Source organism: Palaemon carinicauda, chromosome 11, assembly GCF_036898095.1.
Source record: "Palaemon carinicauda isolate YSFRI2023 chromosome 11, ASM3689809v2, whole genome shotgun sequence".
Lineage (NCBI taxonomy): Eukaryota > Metazoa > Arthropoda > Malacostraca > Decapoda > Palaemonidae > Palaemon > Palaemon carinicauda.
Window position 1 is genome coordinate 75,798,445 of NC_090735.1, and position 24,691 is coordinate 75,823,135.

The 24,691-nt window shown below is 34.1% G+C and overlaps 1 protein-coding gene across 1 annotated transcript in view; it reads left to right on the top strand.

Moving 5' to 3' along the window:
• The window catches only part of LOC137649330 (titin homolog), a 137,909-nt gene that overhangs the window by 80,977 nt on the left and 32,241 nt on the right, over positions 1-24,691 (top strand). Inside the window, exons 20-23 of the mRNA XM_068382312.1 lie at positions 3,874-5,210; positions 5,357-5,530; positions 6,195-6,331; positions 15,575-15,655. Of these exons, the coding sequence (XP_068238413.1) occupies positions 3,874-5,210; positions 5,357-5,530; positions 6,195-6,331; positions 15,575-15,655 (1,729 nt within the window). The remainder of the gene's footprint in view (positions 1-3,873; positions 5,211-5,356; positions 5,531-6,194; positions 6,332-15,574; positions 15,656-24,691) is intronic.

Here is a 24,691-nt window from a genome sequence, read left to right on the forward strand (position 1 = left end):
CTGTCTTATGGCCACTTATAATAACGTGATTAAAAGTGAATATGATACCATGTGCCAACCGATGGAAAAGACTATAACCCGAAAGGACCAATCTCCATGGTTTGATGAAGAGACTGGTAAAAATGAGGGAAAAAAGACGTAAAGAAAGAAAGTAGAATAGGTTAAACTGAAAGTACTTGGGTATAATACAAAACTGCTGCATGTCAATAGAACTACCTACTAAGAAGAAAAAAAGTGAATACTATAAGAGGAAGATCCTTGAAGCAGCAACAGACATAAGTCAGTTATATCGTCTCCTGAATGGTATAATGTGAAATGTAAAAGAAAAGAAGCTACCTGATTTATACAGTGATCAGGAACTAGCAAATAATTTCCTAGTATTCTTTAGAAACCAAATTTAAAACATAACCAGGTTAACTCTAAATACTCAACATCAGATTAATGATACACCAGGCCTACAGACAAAATTAATATGATTTAACAACATAACACAAGATGACATCACCAGAATTATCAAAAGAGCAAAGAAAACAAATTGCATGATCGATCCTATGCCAATATCTGAAGTAATTGGAGAGTGAAACTTTTCTAGTCTAGCTGAAATAGTAATGAGAATAGCAAATGCAAGCATTCATGAATGTGAGTTTCCTAAATCTGAGAAAATGGCTATAGTCACACCAGTTCTGAAAAATGCATTGGACTACCAGGAATTAAGTTCATGTAGACCTATTTAAAATCTATACTTTGTTTCAAAAGTGCTTGAATATGTAAATCTTGAACAACAAGTCTGCCACTTAGGAGTAATAGAAGCTTTGCCTGACAACCAATCTGCTTACAGAAAACTATACTCTACGGAGACAGCCATCTGCTCTGTTGTAAATGGTATGCTAGAAATGATGGATGAAAATAAATGTAGTATCTTAATACTGCTCGATCTCAGTACTGCTTTTGATACAGTTGTGCATGAACTGCTACTAAATGATCTACGGTTCATCAGCGTTAAAGATCAAGCCTTTGAATACCTTAAAGACTACATAGTTGGTAGAAATTACTGTGTACAAATTGGAAACTCTTATTCATCATATGAACCCTTAGACAGAGGGCTACCCCATGGGAGTGTACTTGGCCCTATCTTATTCTGCATCTATAATATCGGTCTATCAAAAATGCTACAAAGGCATGGCGTGAAATTTAAACTATTTGCAGATGACACACAATTTTACTTCTCTGTAAATGATATACATGACACTACTGAAACTCTAAACAGAATCCTTGATAGTGTCAGAGGATGGATGACATTTAAACAACTAAAATTAAATGAGAACAAAGCTGAATTTTCTCTTGCCCACCACCATGTGATGGGTAAGAGAAACAGTGTGAGAAACTTAGGTGATATTCAAATGAACATAAATAATGACTCGGTGCCGATATCTAGTAAAGTTCGAGATCTAGGTGTATTTCTTGACAGTAACCTGTCTCTAAATGCCAAAATAAATAATGTAATAAAAACTGTTGGTTATCATATAAGAAATACTGCGTTTATAAAAAAAAGTACCTGGAAGAAAATTTTTTAAAGAAACTTATGATAAACTGTGTTATTATCAGGATTGACTACTGCAACTGCATCTATTACAATTTACCAATAGTGTAACTTAAGAAAAAACAAAACATAATAAACAGAGGAGCAAGACTGATAAAAGGTGTCCCACCTAGAGAAAGGATCACCCCTATAATAATCGATTTACGCTGGCTGCCGATTAAAGCGAGAATTGAATTTAAAATATATACAATAACCCACCAAGTTATCAGATTGCGGCGTCAAAAAAATACTTGAGAGAACTGCTACATATTGCGCAGCCAACAAATCATGTCGACACGAGAATAGTTACAAATGGCTTCAAACTTTTGGAACCTAGATTTGTGTCTACTTTAGGCTCCAGAGCCTTTAAATATGCGGCCCAGAGACTATATAATAAGCTCCCACGAGACATTTGAATGATTTAAAACATTAAGGCTTTCAAGAGGAAACTGAAGACTTTCTTATTTCAACAGTCATACAACAGTGGTGATTTAACAGTAAATGAACTATACATTATACAAAATGTTAAATACTCTGAACGAACATGGTAAAACGACAGTGGAGGTCGTGTAGAGAGTGGGGTTCCCCTGCTGTATGGGACCGGAAAAGCACCCATCAAAGTAAAGTAAGTAGCAGTAATGGGTGAGGAAGACGGATTCTGTAAATACATCATCACTGCCTTAGAACCCTATAAAGCACAGAAAGCCAAGAAGACGAATTTATATGCAGAATTATAAGTATTAATTGAGTACAATGAATAATACCAAGTTAGTCAGTGGAGGGCTGCTTTGGTAGATATTTATTAAGGTTTTACATTTTCCCCCAATACTTGGGATGCTATAAATTACTAACTATCCAAGGATACAAAACTGGAAGTTAAACTTACACCTCCCGATAACTCCATCTATTGACAAGTTTGTTCAAGACTAAATGAAATTTGATGATACTTAGAGAATACGCCACGCAACAGAAGGAACAAACATCATCAAACATAAGCTAACAACATCAACAACATATCAGCCCCAACATTTTTCGACCACTTTGTCTGCTGTACATGAAAAAGGGTTGTAATCCCAATGCCCATTTTAGTAATCTGTAGTTTTTAATCTCAAGGTTTTCCAAATAGGTAAGTGGTAAATGATCAGTTTGAAGAACCAACTCCTACCCCAACAGGTACTTCTTGGACTTTTTCATTGTGAAACCCATGTTGAAATTTTTTTTTCTATAAAAGAGTAAATTTTCTGTGTCAAAAGGATTTATTACTACCATAACAAACTGGTTTTAGGGTATCATCCGTTTCCTATAACATCTGTACACCCATGCCATCATTTGAAACATCATTACTTAAAAAAGAATGTTTTATTAATACCAGGCAATATTAATAAAGGTTGACCAGAAAGACATCGTTTAAGCTCCTTTCCTTCTCTCACTTTATTCTTTCATTCTCTTTATCAATCAGGTATTCTTTCCTTTCCCTATCGTTTCTTCTACCTGACTTATTTTCCCTGTCCTCTCTTTCAACTAACCCATCGTTCCTATCCTCTCTTTCGACTAACCTGTTTTCCTTATCCAAGATAGCTTGTAGCTGTTTCCTATCTTAATCACTTTTTAAATCTATCTGGATAGTCTTTTTAATTGATATAGAATTATCCATAGCTAATGAGAAACTTTATATAATTACCCTAAAATAACACCAAAGTTTCACTTGTTCATTAGCCAAGAGTTAACCTTACTACTAAAAATACATCAATATTGATAACTTTAAGCTTAGTCATAAGAATTAAAATCTGATGACTAACTATGACCAGCCTGGGTACTAAGACCATCACTGCCACTTCATTTTCTATAATATAACAGTGCTATGAATTCATAATAATATAGAGGAAATCTCCCGGGGCATGTTCACTATCAGACTAAAACATCGGAACATTAATATACAACTAACTCCTAAGAAGTTTCAAGATCCTTTGACCAAGTTGATTGGTGGACGATAGTATATGATTAAACGTGGTCCCATTTCTCACTGCATGATCCCTGGACCACCTTGCGTAATCTCACAATATTGCACCTCCCTTTTCATAATTGTAATAGAGCTGTGTATAGTGGACTCTTCAAATCTGAGTTTATGTGTATGTGTGTGTGTGTTTGGGTCCATTGTAAAAATAAGCTTATGCCTATAAAGATATGAATCAATATCGATATAATTAGGATTTTTCAGACTTTCTGAGTAATTCCTTTGACTGAAATAGTTTTTTACATTCTCACATACATAATCTTATATCTATTATTTACAGAACTGCTTGGGAAAAGAAATTTAAGAAGAAACAAACGACAACAATATCTGCATTGTTATCTAAAAAGAGTGGTGTAATTTCAAGAAAAATTGGCAAAAGAAGTCTTGAAAATAAGAGGAGAGAAGACTTAAAAGAAAGACAGTACCAGGAAAATGAAGACCATAAAGTAGAAAACTTGGCAAATAATCGTCCATTTAAAAACAAAAACAAAAATAAAGTTGGAGACAGAAAAGAAAGAAATGGGGAAAAGAAAAACCAAAACGAAGTTCATGATATTTCACGCCAAGAAGAGTTGAAATCTGGCAAGAAAAATCGCAAGGGGGATGATATGCAATTAACAAACAAACTCAAGGAAAATATATCAGAGGGTAGAGTTAAAGATGATGCCAATAAAAGGCTAAGACAAAATGATAAGACAAATGATAACAATAAAGAGCTAGGACAAAATGATAAGAAGAAGGATGGCAATAAAAGGCTAAGGCAAAAAGGTAAGAAGAATGATGCCAATGAAGAGCTAAGACAAAATTATAAGAAGAAGGATGGCAATAAAAGGATAAGACAAAACGATAAAAAGAATAAGGCCAATAAAGGGCTAAGACAAAATGGTCAAACGAATGATGACAATAAAGACTTAAGACAAAATGATAGGAAGAATGGTGGCAAAAAAAGGCTAAGACAAAATGATCAGACAAATGGTAACAATAAAGAGCTAAGACAAAAGTATAAGAAGAATGATGGCAATAAAAGACTAAGACAAAGTGGTAAGAAGAATGATGCCAATGAAGAGCTAGGACAAAACGATAAGAAGAAGGATGGCAATAAAAGGATAAGACAAAACGATAAAAAGAATAAGGCCAATAAAGGGCTAAGACAAAATGGTAAGAAGAATGATGCCAATGAAGAGCTAGGACAAAACGATAAGAAGAAGGATGGCAATAAAAGGATAAGACAAAACGATAAAAAGAATAAGGCCAATAAAGGGCTAAGACAAAATGGTAAGAAGAATGATGCCAATAAAGGATTAAGAAAAAATGATAAGAAGAATAAGGTCAATAAACGAAAAAAACAAAAGGATAAGAACAATGATGCTGATAAAGGGCTAAGACAAAAAGATAAGAAGAAAAAGAAGAATAAGAACAAGAAGAAGAAGAACAAGAAGAAGAAGAAGAAGAAGAACAAGAAAGGTGGATTCCGAGCCCCTAAGAAAAATGATATCTATATAATGCCAGGGCAATTCAAAATAAAACAAAACAAATTTCAAAAGTATAAGATTATCAAACCGAAAAGGATATATATGCCTGAGGAATGTGTATTAAGAATGAATTACAAAAAAACAGGTTTGTCAAAAAGAAAATTTGTTTAAAATCCTTCATCGATTCATAATTATCAGTCCCGTCAATCTTAATATGCAAATTGAATATTCTACATAATATGAAAACTTATGCAATGTTTTATATATTGTAACCAAATAATCCTTTCCCAGATGATGGAAGGAAGCTATACAGATCGCATTGTCCAGTAATGATAGAAGTTAAGAAGCCAATGGTAACTGGGAGTTTCCTTAATCCCATTTGCCTCACAGCTGCAGATACAGTCAACGTCGGCAACAGCGTTGGAGCCTCCATTGGCTACGGGAAAAAAAACAAAAAGGCTAAAAGTAAGGTCTTACAAAATTTCTTATGTAGGTAATGAAGAACTTTGTTACAATTAAACTGCTTTATTTTTGGATCAAGGTGAAGATTTACTGTTTCTTAATTACGGAAATTTCGCAGGAATGACAATTCACTTAGGATACGGTTTTGTTCCCTTACAGAACTGATTTAAAATCTAAGATCATTGAGTGTGCTGTGATTTAAGTGAAATTTTTGATTTACCTAAAGAACCGTACCGAATATTACCCTTATACGTAATAAGTTGTATATTTCCTGAAAAAAAAAAAAAATAATCCTCCATGCCTATCAAATCTTACGTACACACACACACACACACACACACACACACACACACACACACACACACACACACATATATATATATATATATATATATATATATATATATATATATATATATATATATATATATATATATATATATATATATTCTTTATTCAGAAGAAAATATAAATGTTAGCTGATTATAATGGTTAAATCATGGATAAATGTAAACGGTTAGAAATTCTATTTCCTAGATATGTAATTCATGTGCCATTTCAATGTTATTAGAAAATCATCAGTACTAAACAAGGAGACGATAAAAAATCCTTTCATACAAGTCTTGTTTTCAGTCTATGTATAAAGGTTTTTTTCTAATTCACTTAGAGATGACAGTAACACCTAAGATTCTCACGGGCATCGTGCAGAAGTCAGCAAGCGAATGTCAACGTTCTCTTAACAAAGTTCTTCCTGAAGATATGTTCTGCACGCATGTTCCTAAAACTGGTGGCTCAAACTGCATAGTAAGTGACACATTCTTTAATTCTTTAGTTTTCACTTTTTATTTATAGATTTTATGTGTGTGTAATTTGCAAATGGCAAAGCATATTAACTGCACGCAGTTAAACAAAAAAAGTGACCACAGTAAATTCTAGAGATTGCAAAGCTTATGACTTGGAATTGAAAAGACTTGCAGAAAATACTGATCATGGATGGATACTAAGGACGTCATAAACTGTGGCTGTAAATATTCGTTCTGTAGGTGATAAAACTATTAAAATTCGAGGATTGATAAACGGGAAATATTTGGACATACTAGCATTATCTGAAATATGGTTAAATAACTTTGACAAGGCTAAGATAAATTAGATGACCCCCCCTCCCCCACACATTCTTTCACTTACCGAGAGAACGTAGGTCTGTTGGGGGTGTCGGACTCTTTATTCATAAAGATTACTCAAATCTCAAAATGTTAAAAAGAACTGGTGTAACAGGCTTTGAATATGTAGAAATAAACTTCACGAAAAAAAAAAAAAAAAAAAAAAAACCGAGAACAGACGCTAGTATCTTCTTTGAAGATTCCAGTGCATTCATTGAGATGATTATCATGGAGGAAAATGAAGTAGTTATTTGTGGGGACTTCAATTTTTTAATGGACGATGCATCAAATCCTGACGCTTTGGCATTTAGTGAGTTATTAGAATCATATCAATTAGTGAATAATGTCGACTGTACAACTACTTTAACTTGGCATACCTTTTGAGTGACGCAATGAATAAAATTGTATCTGATATAAATGTTGAAGAGAAATATACTATTTTCTCAGTGCAAGAACTTACTACGCGTAGTCTACCTCTACAGAAGCATGCATTAGTAAAGAAAATAAACTTTACACATAAATCCAATTTTTCCCCTACTGTATTTATTGAAGAAGTTACAAAGAAAATGAATGATGCTATCAATATTTCCTGTGATCATAATGACCAACGTTTGTTGGGAGCTATGTGTGTTAACTGTCTTAAAACCACTTATAGTAAAGTGAGTAAAAGTGATTATGATACCATGTGCCAACCGATGGAAAAGACTATAACTGTTAGTGACCAATCTCCTTGGTTTGATGGTGAGACTTTAATGAAAAAGAGAGAAAAAAAAGACAAATAAATAAAGTGAAATCAGTTAAAAACTGGAAGTACTTGGGTAGAATACAAAAATTTTGTGTCAATACAACTACCTATCAAGAAGGAAAAAAGTGAATACTATAAGAGAAAGATCCTCGAAGCAACAACAGGCATAAATAAGCTATATCGTCTCCAAAATGATATAATGGGAAATGTAAACGAAAAGAAGCTACCTGATGGATACAGTGATCACGAACTAGCAAATAATTTTCTAGTACTCTTCAAAAACAGAATTTAAAATATAACCAGGTCATTTGTAATTATTCAACATCAGATTAATGATACACCTGTTACACAGATAAAATTAATGATAATTAACAACATAACACAAGACAACATCACCAGGATTATCAAGAAAGCAAAGAAAACAAATTGCACGATCGATCCTTTTGCCAATATCTGAAGTTATTGGAGAGAGAAACTTTTCTAGTCTAGCCGAAATGATAATGAGAATAGCAAATGGAAGCATTGAAGAAGTTAAGTTTCCCAAAACTGAGGAAATGGCTATAGTCCCACCAGTTCTGAGAAGTGGTCTAGACTACCAGGATTTAAGCTCATATAGACTTATTCCGAATCTATCCTTTGTTTCAAAAGTACTTGAATACGTAATTCTTGAGCAACTACTCAGCCACTTTATTATTATTATTATTATTACTTACTAAGCTACAACCCTAGTTGGAAAAGCAGTATGCTATAAGCCCAGGGGCTCCAACAGGGAAAATAGCTCAGTGCGGAAAGGAAAAAAGGAAAATAAAATATTCTAAGAAGAGTAAAAACAATAAATATCTCCTATATAAAGTAATAGAAGCTTTGCCTGACAACCAATTTACGTACAGAAAACTATACTCTACGGAGACAGCCATCTGCTCTGTTGTTAGTGATATTCTGGAAATGATGAATGAAAATTAATGTGGCATTTTAATATCACTCGATTTCAGTGCGGCTTTTAATAAAGTTGTGTATGAATTGGTACTAAATTATCTACAGTGCATCGGCGTTGAAGACCAACATTTCGAATACCAACAAGACTACTTGGTTGGTAGAAATTACTGTGTGCAAATTGAAAAATCTTATTTATCATATGAACCTTTAAACAGAAGGGTACCCCAGGAGATTGCACTTGGCCCAATCTTATTCTGCATCTATACTATCGGTCTATTGAAAATACTACAATGGCATGGTGGGAAGTTCAAACTATTTGCAGGTGACACACAATTTTACTTCTCCATAGATGATATAGATGACACTACTGAAACTCTAAACTGAATCCTTGATAGTGTTAGAGAATGGATGACATTTAAACAACTAAAATCAAATGAGAACAAAACTGAGTTCATGGTGGTGGGAAAGAGAAATACTGAAGAGAAGCTTCGGTAATATTTAAATGAACATAATTAATGGCTCAGTGCCGATATTTAGTAAAGTTCGTGATCTAGGTGTTTTTCTTCACTGTAAATTGTCACTCAACGCCCATATAGATAATGTTGTAAAAACTAGTGGTCATCATCTAAGAAATATTGCTTGTATAGTACCTGCATGAAAATTCTGTAAAGAAACTTGTGATGAACTGTGTTATTACCAGGACTGACTACTGCAACTCTATCTATTACAATTTACCAAAAGTACAAAACATAAACAGAGGAGCAAGTCTGATGAAAGGTGTCCCACCTAGAGAAAGAATCACCCTTATAGTAATTGATTTACACTGGTTGCCGATTAAAGCTAGAATTGAATTTAAAACATATATAATAACCAACCAAGTTATCAGAACTGGTCGTCCAAAATACTTGAAAGAATTGCTACGTATTGCGCAGTCAACAAATGGTATTGACACGAGAATAGTTACAGATTGTTTCAAACTATTGGAACCTAGATATATATCTACTGTAGGCTCCAGAGCCTTTAAATATGCTGCTCCCAGACTATACACTGAGCTCCAACGATACATCCGAATGATTGGAAAGGAAACTGAAGACTTTCTTTTTCCGTGAGTCGTTTGACAGTGACGATTTAACAGTAATTGAGCAATACGTGATATGAAATGTTGAATACTCAGAACGAACGAGATATATCGACAGTGGAGGTCCTGTAGAGTGGGGTTCCCCTGCTGTATGGGACCGGAAAAGCAGCCACAAAGTAAAGTAAGAGATAATATATTGGGAAATAAAGATGTATGGCTTCCGGTGATACAGGTATCCAATATTATTAAAAGTGCCAGACTGACTAATGCATTGGAAAACATACTCTCCTTCTTTCATCTTATATCTCCCCCTTGATATTTTCACAAAAGGAAAGCCCTAGCACATGTGGTAAATAAACGCATGAAAATTCTGATAATGGAAAATACAAATAACAACTAAAAATACAACAGTAAATGAGTGTCTACATGATTTACTTATCAAAACATATGTTAAAGCAATGATTGTAATCCAGAAAAAAACAGAAAAAATGTATACATTTGTAACAGCTATAGCACTCAATAAGTAGAAGATATTATTTTTGGAATGTACAACATTCATGTTTATGGTCAGTCTAAGAAATAATCAGACAACTACAACGGGTGGGTTTTTTGCTGCTTAGGGCATGTTGATGTGTTTGGCTGAAAGCAGAGATTGATCATTGACGGTAGTGGAAAGAAGGGTGTTCTTCTACTTTTGGATAGGTCATGCATTTTGAAAGGTTTACTGTGTCTCCTTTTTCTCAGCAATAGGTGATCACTGCCATCCAACCTGACTATTGACTGTGGAAGAGACAGTTCACAACCACTCCAGTCAGATCCCAAGAGTTGATGATTTAATCTTAAAATTTTATGCGAGCCCCTATCTCTAGGGGCTCCGTTGTGCTGGTGGTGCAACTAGTGGGTTTTTTCGGTTGTAGCCATCTGATTTCCCACTTGTGCTGTTTTTAAGTAATGCCTATCAACTGAATAATTTAGGTTTTGCCTTGGACACACTGTTTTGTTGCTGTCTGCCAATTGCTAGTTATGGCGAGGACTTGTTACTAATAAGTAGGAGTAGGTTCAGGTAATGCAGAAGGACAAGAAGGTTTGTCACAATCAAAATTGTCATCCTTGTTTGACTTAATCATTCTTTAGGCAGTCTTGATCACTACTCCAGCTCTGTCGTTTGATTGAGGATAATGTGTAAAAGAGAATCAATTCATGATCGCCCACCTCCTGAAGACGGTCGTCATCTCTTCACTCAGTAAATTCATTCCTTCAACCAAGAATATATCTTTAGGAAATCTCCACCTTGTAAAATAGCCTTTTAGTAGTGTTATAAATTTCTGTGAAGTAGTTCCATTGGAGAACTGAGTTATCTCTAACATCCTGTTAACATATCAGCGTATGATATGTACATACGTCCCTTCAGGTGGAACATCCACCACCGTATAATCAAATTAAAATTCAGGTGGTGGTGTAATAATAAAAAATTCTGGTAGAGTTGGTCGTATGCGTTGGAAACATTGTAATAATTCCTTTAATACGGAAAGTTAACCCCAAATTAACAGGCCAGTTGATGGATTGCCTATCCCTTCTGAAGATAGCATTGGGTCCTTGGTGACCAGCATGTAAATTTGCTGCCATCTGCAGAGAGTTTATCATTGATTGCCAGTTGCATACAACCTTGTTCATAGGATATATCAAAATGTCACACTATAGAGCTTTCTTATTGTTAAATGGCTTAAGATTGCTCCTTTCCTAGCGGGTCAATGGACAATGGGTGCATTAGTGAAGGCAGTTAGTGTAATAGTAAGTCAAGCTTCATCATATTAAGTGATACTATCCATCACCAATTTATAAATAATGCTCAGGAAATGTCTAAATTTCTCTTGTAGGCTAGTTGCATATCCCAAAAGTCACCTTCTTCAGGAATTCCCTGAATGGTTTCTTAACAGATGAGGCAAAAGGATATAGGGCTATCTAGTTTGAAAATACAAAAAAATGCTTTTATATCGGTGGTAGTGGGTACAAGTGGCACGTATGCCCTGCTAGTTTACTCTGCGTAGAGGTTGACCTGATTTCTTCCCTACCATGACCTTCCATGTGCCCTATTCCATGGTCTCTCTGTTGAAGACTACATGAATAACATCTTTTCGTATATCTTTATCTAATTGGGTATTCACTTCAGACTATCAGTATTTAGGTACTACCGTGTCCGGCATAATGTGTAGCACCTGATCATTCGTTCGTTTAGATTGCTTGGAGCTCATCTCCAGGCAGGGGCTCTTAGACTAAATGTCATAGCCCCCACAAAGGCAGCCGATAATATGTGGATATGTTGGAGTCTCCCCACCATCAATGGTACTGGTCCCCTGACTGAGTTGAAGGATGTTGAGGAAAATATTACAATAACCTCAACTCAGTCTGTTGGACATTCTCCTCGATAAGTGACAATGGCACCGACAATGGTCAGCATACATAGGACCTGCCAACTGATACATTCGTCAATAGGGGTCTTGGTATGTGGCGTGGCAATGCATCTATCATAAATCCCAAATCCTTATAAGGAGAGAGGGAAAGTTAAAACAATTTTGCATATTTACCTAAACATAAATTTTGTAATAAAGTGTGGTTTCTGCAGGAGATCCAAGAAGGACTGAGCGTAAGCACTCTAACTGTACGTTAGCAAGATCTCTTAAGCTAGTTCTACACAGCAAGAGTGCAGACTTAATTTTGAAATTTTACAGTAACTGTGTCTCATTAATGAAATCCTCTGCATCAAAGTTTACAATAGCATTCATGCACATATGCGTGTTATCCTTCCTGCCATCACTACCAACTCAACATTGGGTGTGAAATTTGCATCAGCAGGAATAGCATGTGTTACCGTTGATGCAGCAGTTCACTCAGCTGAGGTTTTAATTTTTCTTTGCAATAGTTTGTTGATATGCACAGTTGTGTGAAAAGTATAACAAACAAGAAATATGGCTGGTAAGGCACTTTTATTAAGGGCAGGTTTCCCACCTCAGGTGCCACACCTGTGCCTACTGTATTTCACTTTTCTCATCAGGAAAGATTGACGTTGCAGGTGTGGCACTGAATTCAAAATCCAAGGGAGCTGGAATTTTATTAGCAACTCTTTTGTTGGCCTATATCTCAAATGCTAATAGCATCTCTTCTAGCAGCCAAAAATGAACAACAATTTGCTATAAAGGTGTCAGGGCACCGGCCACCCATTGAGATGCTAGAGAGTTATGGGGTCCTTTGACTGACCAGACAGTACTACATTGGATCCTTTTCGCCGGTTACAGTTCATTTTCCCTTTGCCTACACACACACACACACACACACACACACACACACCGAATAGTCTGGCCTATTCTTTATATATTCTACTCTGTCCTCATACACCTGACAATACTAAGATTACCAAACAATTCTACTGCACTGTAATTGTTCAGTGGCTAATTTCCTATTGCTTAAGGGTAGAAGAGACTCTTAAGCTTTGGTAAGCTAGTCTTCAGAATGACAATCCAAAATCAAACCATTGTTCTCTAGTCTTGGGCAGTGGCATAACCTCTGTACCATGGCCTTCCACTATCTCAGGCTAGAGTTCACTTGGGCACACTATTCTATCTTATTTCTCTTACTATTGTTTTGTTACAGTTTTTATAGTTTATATAGGAAAAATCTATTTAGATGAGGTTACTGTTCTTAAAATACTTCATTTTTTCCGTGTTTCCTTTCCTCTCTGGGCTATTTTCCCTGTTGGAGCCCCTGGGCTTATGACATCCTGCTTTTTCAACTAGGGTTGTAGCTTAGCAAGTAATAATAATAATAATAATAATAATAATAATAATAATAATAATAATAATAATAATAATAATAATAATAACAATTTGTAAATGACTCACATGACTGGAACATTTTTCTTTTTAAGGAGCTTGACTCAGGACTTGTGGCTTGAAATTTCGGGAATTCAGATTATTGCATTTACGGCTTGGAGAATATTTGTAGTAATTTTTTTTTCTGATAGTTTCTTAATTTGAAAATATATTTTATTGTTAATAGGGTAATTTCATATACTACATTTAAACAAGCACATCTTGTCCCGTATGCAAAGCTTTTTTGACTAAGGTACCTATTTATATACTTTCCTTTCCTAAATTTTAGGGAAGCTTTTTATTTTACCAACCCATATACATAATTCCACCATTTTCTGAGGACTAGATAATCCATTTTTACTCGTATCATATTGTATTGCTAAATAAATATTTGAGGCACGTCCCTTCGTTCTTTGTCTGCTCATCTATATAATTATAATTTTGATGTTATGATCATGTTTAAAGATGCATAAAGTGTCAAAGATAATACGTATATAGGAAATAAAAATCATAAAATCTGAATAAGAGCTTTAAGCAGACGAGAATGTATTACGTTAGACAGTCTTGCTCATGTGCGAGCATTTGATACAAGTTATGAAGTTTATATTAGTGTGAGTGGGGAGCGATATTTTTTGGATTAGAGGGAAGGATTTCACCACTGGAAAGTAGATATACCTGAAATATAAGAATTATGTCTTCATGATTTCCAGTGGTGAGGAAAATTATCGATAAAAGACCATACAAACACTTACTTACTTAAAAAAAAAAAAAAAAAAAAACCCTTTAACCCTGATTTCTCAAAATATGATATTTTCAGAGAAAGTTCCTTACTCTTGTTAATATTGACCATTCTTTTGGCATTCACACGTGAAAAAGATAGTTTTTACCCTAAAATCTTGTACATTTTTTTTTTTTTTTTAGAAAATGAAAAACCTCGGTATGAATAAATAGTTACCTTTAAAAGTAACTTCCATACCTTGATGATATTATACATATATAAAAACTGAAATGCTAAGAGAACTTCCAATTATCTCTTGAATAAAAAAAAAATATAGTTCTAGAAGCCCAAAAGTAGACTTTGAAGTAATACCAAAATAACATTGCATTAATGGGACCAGTCGTGCTCCTTAGCTTTTGTTCACTTAAACCTACCATAAGCTCTTTATAGGATACACTCAGATGGACCATTACCACAACTAGGTTATCCCAATACAAAGTTTGTTGCTTCTGAGTACATCATTATAATTAACTAAAACTTTTAGCGTGCCAGTGTATCATGTCGAAAACTTAGACCACTTGACTCGAGTTTGATGCAAAAAAGGATGACTTTAACACCAGAGTCCGGTGTTTCTTTAGTCATGAGTGTGTTCTGACTGTATATGGTGTCGAGGGCATGTTCCAGTGTTGGTGCATATTGTAGCCTAACGTGTTGCATAGCTTTGCAGGGTTGCACATTATATAGTTGTGCCTGCTCCAAAATCGGAAGTCCGCAATAGGCATTGCTATCTTGTCAAGTATGGTAAACTCTGGTATCCTAGTTGAAAAGTTGCTTATCTCTTGTAGAGTGACATTGGCAAATACGTTCTGAAAAGCATTGCTTTACCAGCGATGTTTGAGGAAAGACAATGTTGTTGGGAGCTGGTCCGTTGGTATTCTTAAGACCATACCGCAATGGCCTTCTGGGTTCCCATGTAGGTCGTCGTAGAGTTGACATTTTCTATACAAATTATGATAGTATCCTACTCACTGTGTCATGAGAGATCCTTTATTGGGAAATAAAATTGTATGACTTCTGACCTACCTTTATTTGAATGAGGATAGAATCAGTCTGTTTGTTGTCAGTCAGGATGTTAGATTCTCGGCATCATTGGAAAACATTCTCACTCCCATTTAAAAAATTTTTTCGGAATTTATGGATTTCATAAGTTTGAGTATAGAAAGATACTATATTCTTAAATTTCTGCTCCTGATGATCACTCATTTCTATTAATTTTTTGTTTTAAATGCTTACAGCCTTTTTGACAAAGAACAAAGTCCATTATCAATTTTATAGTGAAGGAACTAAAAATGATGGTATTATGCTCTTAGAAATCAATAAAGGTTATTCAATTGAAAATATATGGAACCAACAGGTTATATATTCAATCATAGAAACCTTTATGTGAAAAATAAGTATATTGAAATAAATTCTGCTGTAAATGATATATGCTTTGTCCAAATTAAACCAAAATTCTATAAATAACGTTATACTTTGTTTTACAGGGTGACGAGGGAAGCCCGTTCATAATATACTCACAAACGGCTGACGGTTTTCGAGAACACGTCACTGTTGGAGGTTTACTTGTAAGTATTATTCATAAGAGATTACTAAAGATATGAAATTTGAATTTCTTTACTTCTTTCTTTTTCTTTTTTTTTTTTTTACTTTTCAGTACTCATACAGAAATATCTTATCCATACTTGTGCACGCGCATACTTACACACACATATACATACATATATATATATATATATATATATATATATATATATATATATATATATATATATATATATTATATATATATATATTTATATATATATATATATATATATATATATAGATAGTAATGAGAATATCATCAACAAAGAGATGGAGTGATAAAAATTGCAGATGCTATTTGTACAATGCTATTCTCGCAAACTAGTGATAAAATAAAAGACTTTGCCCATAGAAACAATGATACACCTGAGCTGGTACTAATGAGTTATATTACTGCAATGGTGCATCTTCTTACCTGAAAATATATTCATAATTAGTAAATAATTTTCTATGCCATTATTTGTGGCAAAAATATTGGTGGATGTAATGAAGTCTTCTGTATTATAAAATTCATTTATTTCTGGAGTTATATTACTGCAAGTTCTGGTGGCAAGATCTAAGACGATTCTACTCTAACTTGCGTCATGCAAATATATAAACATTACAAATCGAAACAAGTGAAGATCAGTATAAAAGATTGTAATCTCAGTATACAATACAAAATAAGAAGAATCATATTGTATCTTCACGGTAGTTTATACAGGATTCAATACTATGTAGCATATGCTACATGCATTATAATTAAAGTCGAAACATGTTCTGGCAATAAGATCTGATGGGATATTGTTTTCAATATATGTAGTGTTTATTGCTTTATAATTCAAGTTAAAAATTATACTTAGCAGTCTCCTCCCCTTAGCTTGACATCATACAACGCTTTATTTGTCTAATCAATTTGGTGGTTTCCTTCATTTATTTTATTGGGAAGTACTCAAACTTCATCCTGAACTGGCGTATGAATAGATTTTGAACCTACATTTGATGTTTCAACATCTTGGTTAATATTCTAGAAATTTTCATCTTTAACATTCGAATGATCAACTCGATTTTTAGGTATGGCTATATTTGATCAACACGACGTTTTACATTTCCACCAACATGAGCATCTTCAAGTAAATTTCTTATTTCTCTAACAATATCTCCTTGTACACACACCTCTGAGGTATTGTATGATCTTACCATGACATTAGATAAAGGGTAAAAATGTCATTCTTTTGGAAGATTTTCCACTTGTATATAACTCTCTCTCTTCTAATTCACTTTGCAAACTTGGACACATTAAACCTAACTTACACCTAATCCTTCTCCCCACGAACAAATTTGATGGTGTCTCACCTGTTCTGCTGTGCTCTGTTGTTCTATATGACAATAACAGCTTTAATACATGAAAAAAAAAATATGTTACTCGAATTTGCTTTCTTACACTTTATGTTATGCTTGAATGTGTGAACAAATCTTTCATCTTCTCCTGACGTTGATGGATGATATGTTGATGAAAATGTATGCCTAATACCAGTTATATTACAAAACTCTTTAAAATCTTGAGATGTAAACTTTGGATCTTTATCTGTTACAATTCTTTCTGGAATACCATGCGTTGTGAAAACTTGCATTAATTCTTTTACACTTGCATAACAAGTTCTTGACTGCAGTGGAATTACTTCTGACCATTTATTGTATGCATTCCCCTCTATCAAGAATAAACAACGTAAGAAAATGACCTGCAAAATCTATGTGCCCTTTTTGCCATGGATACCTGAGTGACTCCCCCGTATACATTCTAGCAAACTGGGGTTGTGGCCACCAAAGAAAAGTCCTTGTAATAGACTTTGATATGACAATGCTTTGGTGATCAACATGTATTTCTGACAAAACATTATTTCATAGTGAACTAGGAATAACAACTACTAAGCCTTTCATGATACAATCTTGTGTTACACTCAACTGAATCCAAATGTCTTAATAGGGTTTACAACATTCTTTATTACACCCATACGATCCTACCTGTGATCAAATTCTGTAAGACTAGTTGGAGAATTGGTAATGCTACTCCTTTATGTAAATGTGTTTGGGGTAGCTCAAATCCCACTGATTACCGCCCAATTTCCATAACTACCATATTATCTAAAGTTTTTGAACGTCTTCTGGCAAAACCTCTTAATAGGTTTGCTGAAGGTAATCATCTACTCCCTAGTTTGCAATTTGGTTTTTGTAAAGGCCTTGGAGCATGTGATGCCCTTCTCACAATCTCCAATACTGTACAGAAATCCCTTGATTGTGGTCGGGAAGTTCGTATGATTGGCCTTGATTTTAGTGCTGCCTTTGACCGTGTTAATCATGAGGCCCTTGTTTTCAAACTGAAACAGTTGGTAGTGGGTGGGTCGTTTCTTAGCATTATTATTGATTTTTTAAGTAAGAGATCTCAAAGAGTTGCTGTTGATGGGCACCATAGTGAATATAGGAATGTGATATCCGGTGTTCCACAGGGTAGTGTTCTTGGCCCATTACTTTTCATACTATATACACATGACATGTGGTTTGGCCTAGAAAACAAGCTTGTTGCATATGCAGATGATGCTACTCTCTTTGCATCAATTCCATCCACTGAATGTAGATCTAGGGTTGGTGAATCTCTTAATAGAGATTTAGCTATAATTAGTGCATGGTGCAAATTATGGGGTATGAAGTTGAATCCTAACAAAACTCAAAGTATGATTGTAAGTGGGTCAAGGATGGTGGCTCCTCAACATCCGGATCTCAGTATTGATAATGTTTCTTTAAATATGTATGACTTTCAAAATTGTAGGTGTGATTTTCGTCAGTAAATTTACTTTTGAGAAACATATAAGGTCTGTGTCTTCTTCAATTGCACAAAAAATAGGCTTATTGAGAAAGTCGTTCAAGATTTTCGGTGATCAATCTATTCTGAAGAAGTGTTTTAATTCTTTCATTCTACCTTGTTTTGAGTACTGTTCTCCTGTCTGGTCTTCAGCTGCTGATTCTCATCTTAATTTGTTGGACAGAAACTTACGGTCTATTAATTTTCTTATTCCTGATCTAGATATTAATCTCTGGCACCATCGTTCAATTAGTTCATTATGCATGTTGCATAAGATTTTTCATAACTCTGACCATCCTTTACATTCAGATCTCACTGGACAATTCTATCCTGTTCGTAATAGTAGGCAGGCAGTTAATTCTAATAGCCAAGACTTCTCCATCACGAGGCTCAATACTACGCAGTACTCTAGAAGTTTTATTCCAGCTGTTACCAAGTTGTGGAATCATCTTCCTAATCGGGTGGTTGAATCAGTAGAACTTCAAAAGTTCAAAGTTGGAGCAAAGGCTTTTTTGTTGACCAGGCGGACATGAGTCTTTTTATAGTTTATTTATGACATATTTGTTTTTGACGTTGTTACTTATTTTAGAATGATTTATTGTTAATTTGTTCTCTTCATTTATTTATTTCCTTATTTCCTTTCCTCACTGGGCTATTTTTCCCTGTTGGAGCCCCTGGGCTTATAGCATCTTGCTTTTCCAACTAGAGTTGTAGCTTGGATAGTAATAATAATAATAATAATAATAATAATAATAATAATGAAGTAGTTGGTCTTTCTCTGTAAATTTAGCAATATTCTTTGTTCTAATGATTAAATCATAGACTGACAGTTAAACATATACTGTCATCAAACTCTTCTGGAGTTTTGTCTACAGGAAATCTATATACAGCTTCTGCATTCTCTTTTTTTATGTAGGTTGATATTGAATTTCATAACGATACGTGGCTAGCATAATTGCCCAATGTTGTAGTCTTACAGCTACTTACATCGGTGAACTTGCTTTTGGTCCCAATATTCCCATCAAATTTTTATGCTCTTTATACTCAATTTTTTTTATTGAGCAGATTTGCACCAACTCAATGAGGTGCCCTTTTAGCTCGGAAAAGTATTGGATATGGTTTTGGTTATTAATGTTAATAACTGACCTCAAACATACCTGGAATATTAATAGTTCATTAGTTGAGAATGTTCCACATATCGTCCGAAGTCGTCAAATCTTCTTTGGTACGGTTGAATGAGAGTTCTGTATTTCTAAAATAAATTTAATGCTTACATTACTGCTCTTCTCTAAGAGACTTGTAAATTTCGAGTGAGAATGTGTAAACAAAGCTCGTACACAAATATACAAGATAACAAAAGAGCGTCACTCTTAAAAAGACTGGATCCTACTGCAATACAAAAGTAACAAGAATCAGATCCTAACTTTGAGACAACTAAGAAAATGATCAAATCCTTCATAACATACGCTACTACACTTACAAAAAATGCTGAAAATGTTTTATTAATGCAATACTGTGCAACATTACTCTTAATACCTGAAGCGCATATAGCATTACAGTACAAAATACATAACAGTCTTCTCCCCCTTCACTTGACATTGTACAAATCTTTATAAATCTAATCTCTCGGGGGCTTTCTTCTATTCCTCCTATTGGGAAGTACTCTAATTTCATCCTGTACTGGTACATGAATAGATTCTGAATCTACATCTGATGTTTGAGCATCTTGGTCCAATTCCACTGTACACCCTTATTCAACAAGTTATACAATGGATGTGCGATTGTAAATAAATAGTGAATGAAATTCCCATAAAATGTTACTAAAGCTAAAATTGATTGTAATTCCTTAACAATTTATGGTACCTTTGTTGATTTTATTGCTTTAATTTTCTCCTTAATCTTTGCCATCAATTACAAAACCTAAATATTCCACTGAATCAACTTCTGAAATACATTTGCTCTTATTTACTCTAATATTATGTTCCTTCAACTTCTTCCAAACTGCCCTTAATCTTTCTGTATGTTCTCTTTTATCTTTACCAGAGATTAAAATATCATCTTTGAAAATGAAAACTCCTTGCATTTCTGAAAAAATCTTATCCATAGTTTGTTGCCATATAGGTGGACTGCTTGCTACTCCATAAGGCAATCTCTTTGGCCTATACAAAGCTAAGGATGTATTTACTGTACATAGTTCTTGTGAATTTTCATCAATGGGAAGCTGTTGAAATGCTTGTCTAAGATATAACTTAGAAAATACAGTACACCCTGACATAGTTGCAAACATGTCTTTGGGATTTGGTAATGGAGGTTGAGCTACCTGAAGCTACGGATTCAATGTTACCTTGTAATCGCCACATAACCTAACCTGATCAATTTCCGTCACAATAGGAACTAATTGTGTAGCCCAGTCTAGGTACGTAACTTTTTCCGAAGGACCTTCAATTTCTAACCTTTTGATTTTTGTTTCAATTGCACTTTTCAATGCATATATTACTGGTCTTGGAACAAAAAATCTAGGACTACTATCTGATTTCAAAACTAAAATTAATTTTGTGTTCTTTACTGTACCAAATTTATCTTCAAATACGTCTTGAAACTGATAGAATATTATCAACAGACACTTCATTCTTGTGTTCATCTTTTGTACCTGTAACCTTCGAAATACTAGATCAATCTAATTTCAAATACTATAACCAATGTAAACCTAGTAAAGTTTGTCCTTTACCTTTAACTACCGTTAATGGCATTCTATCTAACTTTTCCTCTTTATACTGTACTTCTACGTTCGAAACACCTATTACCTGAATATCAAAACCATTATAACCTTTCATAACTCTATTAGTACCCTCTGATAACAAATTAAGAATGGTATTAGCTGTTTTCTCAGACATAATTGATACATTGGCTGCTGTGTCAACCTACATTACAATTGGTTTACCATTTATGATCACTTCTACTAATATGTTTCTTTGCACCTTTGTTGACAGAACTGATGCGATACGCAAAATCAGTTTCTAACCTATACTGATTATCATGAACATTTTCCGCATTATTTTTTTTGTCCTATAGTATCAACTGCTCCATTTATTTTCTCTGCGTACTGTTTAGGGAATCTTTAGGGCCCATCTTTCCACAATGCTTGCATGTCTGTCCCATAGCAGGTCATTTCCTTCTTTCGTATGCAAGATGATCAGTTTTACCCCACCTATAGCATTTTGGTTTTTCCTGTTGTTTCTGTGTATAGGCGTGATTCTAATATTTGTGAGCATTAGAGTTTGACAGTTTCCTGTGACTAAGCTTTGACGTATTCTTTCTCTGATTCTCATTGTATTTAAACTTTGAGCTTATCTTGTTAATTTTAGAATTCTCCATTTTATTGCTTGTAGAATTACCTTTTATATTACTTTGCCTATTTGATGTTTCTAAATATCTGCCTATAATCAATACCTCCCCTAGTGTTAAATCTTTTTCTTGCAGTAATTTTCTTTCTTAGCTCTTGTGATGTCCAATGGGCAATAACCTGTTCTATGATAAGATTTTGTAACTCTAGAAATTCACATGAAACAGATAAATTCTCAAGTCAAGTCACAAAGGCATCCAGGATTTGGTTATCTTTCTGATATGCCTGTGCTGTAAACTGATACCTTTAAAAAATTTATTGACCTGAGGGGCAACTTTGAGACAACTAACAAATGATCAAATCCCTCATAACATACGCTTCTACACTTATAAACTATGCTGAAACATGTTTTATTATTGAAATACTGCGCAAAATTACTCTTAATACCCGTAGCTCATATAGTATTACAGTGCAAAATACATAACACCTAGTTACTGATTGGTCGGAAAAAATCTTGGTCCGAATAGCATTATTGTTTTCAAATAATTACCAAGTAATGTGAATCTAAAGCTTATTTACCAACTTAAATTTGTTGCTCAGATACATGGTTTGTCAATGAATAATGTTAACGAATAAAGAGATAATAATGTACTGTGATGGTAAGCCTAAATAACATCTTCTGAAATCAACAAGTGCTGGTTTTTGGATGCGTATTACATATTCTAACACAATTGGGATAAATTGCATTATTCATAAAAAAACGTGTCATTATAAACTATCTTTGATTACCGAAGTCTGCTAAAAGCATGGAAATTATAAAACTCGTTATTGGTGAAAATTACGTGAGTTAAAAGGAACAGCCTGACCCTGCTGTCAAAAGCTGAAGCGGTAAATGAAGGGAGAAGTGCTATTAATAGCATCTGACCCGTTACAAAAAAAAAAAAAAAAAAAAAAAAAAAAAAAAAAAAAAAAAAAAAAAAAAAAAAAATCTATACAGACGTACATCATATGCCACTGATGTAAGTCCGTATAGAAAGGGTTTGCTATTTTTTTTTTGCAAAGGTTCAGATTCTATTAATAGCACTATTTGCGGTTTGAGGTTACTGAAGTGTTCCATAAATTGCTTGAATAATCCCAATAACTGAATTCACAATTTCCCCGCCGAGTTACAACCGCAATACCCATATCCTTCTCCCATCATTTACTGGTTCATTGTTTGACAGTAGAATGCTTCTTTTTCCTCTCCGCAATATTTACCAAGAGTGATTTTTATTAATTCCATATTTTTATTTGATTCTGGTATTAAAATAAAGTTTATGATATTATTTTTTCTTATGCTTAGCGTAATTCATCCCAATTTGTGTTAAACTATGTGAACAGTTAGAAAATTATGTAGCGTGTCTCCAAAAACAAGCTCCTGCTGTTGACTTCGGTGGGTGTTGATAAATTTACAGTTACCATCAATATACTATATAATCTATTTATTCATTAACATTATTCATTAACAAAACATATATCTGGGGGAAATATTTAGGTTAGTAAATAAGTTTTGATTCACATGTTAATTATTTGAAAATAATGATGCTATTCGGTTAAAAATACTTCCAACCAATCAGCTAGAAGGAAGCATTTCCGAGCTAAAAGGGCATTATTGCGAGTCTGTGCAAGTCTACTTCATTAAAAAAAAATCGAGTATAGTTTGAACTTTTTCCTACCATACAGATATATATGAAATTTCTTAACTCCATACACTAATGCTAAACCTCCCTTTTCTATTTGAGAGGAATTTTTTTCTAACTTGCTCAATAATCTACAATTGCTTTCTCTTTTCCGTCTGGCATTGCATGAGATAACCCCGCACCAAAACCTATGTTTGATGCATCAAATACTAATTTAACTGATAATTCCATTTTATAAAATGATAGAAATGTAGGTGATAGCATTTTCTGTTTTATTCTTTCAAAAGATTTCTGACAATGTTTTGTGCAATTCCACTCTACATCATTGTTTTACAAGTTATACAGTTATTCAATGGATGTGCAATAATTGTAGAAAAATTCTGAATGAAATTCCCATAAAATGTTACTAAACCTAAAACAGATTGTAATTCCTTAACATTTTCTGGTACCTTTGTTGATTGTCCTGCTTTAGTTTTCTCCTTGATCATGTGAATACTCTTGTTATTTATTACAAAACTTAAGTATTCCACTGAAACACCTTCTAGGATACATTTGCTCTTATTTACTCTGATATGGTTTTTTCAAATTCCTCAGAACTGTCGGTAATATTTCTCTATGCTTTCTTTTATCTTCACCAGAGACTAAAATACCATCTATAAAAATGAATACTCCTTCCATTCCTACAAAAATGTTATCCAAAGTTTGTTGCCAGATAGCCGGATGGCTATAGTCCATTTCTTTTAGCGATGCATATTTGTACCGACTCGCAGCGGTGCCCTTTTAGCTCGGAAAAGTTTCGTGATCGCTGATTGGTTGGAATTATCTCCTGGAACCAATCAGCGATCCGGAAACTTTTCCGAGCCAAAAGGGCACCGCTGCGAGTCGGTGCAAATATGCATCGCTAAAAGAAATGGACTATAGTTACTCCATAAGCTAATCTCTTTGTTTTATACAAACCTAAGGATGTATTTACCTTACATAATTATGGTTAATTTTCATCCATGGAGAGCTGTTGAAATGCTTGCCTCAGATCCAGCTTTGAAAATAAAATACTTCTTGATATAGTTGCAAACATTTCTTTCGGATTTGGCAATGGGTGTTGAGTTACCTGAATCTCTGGATTTAATGTTACCTTGTAATCTCTTCATAACCTAAC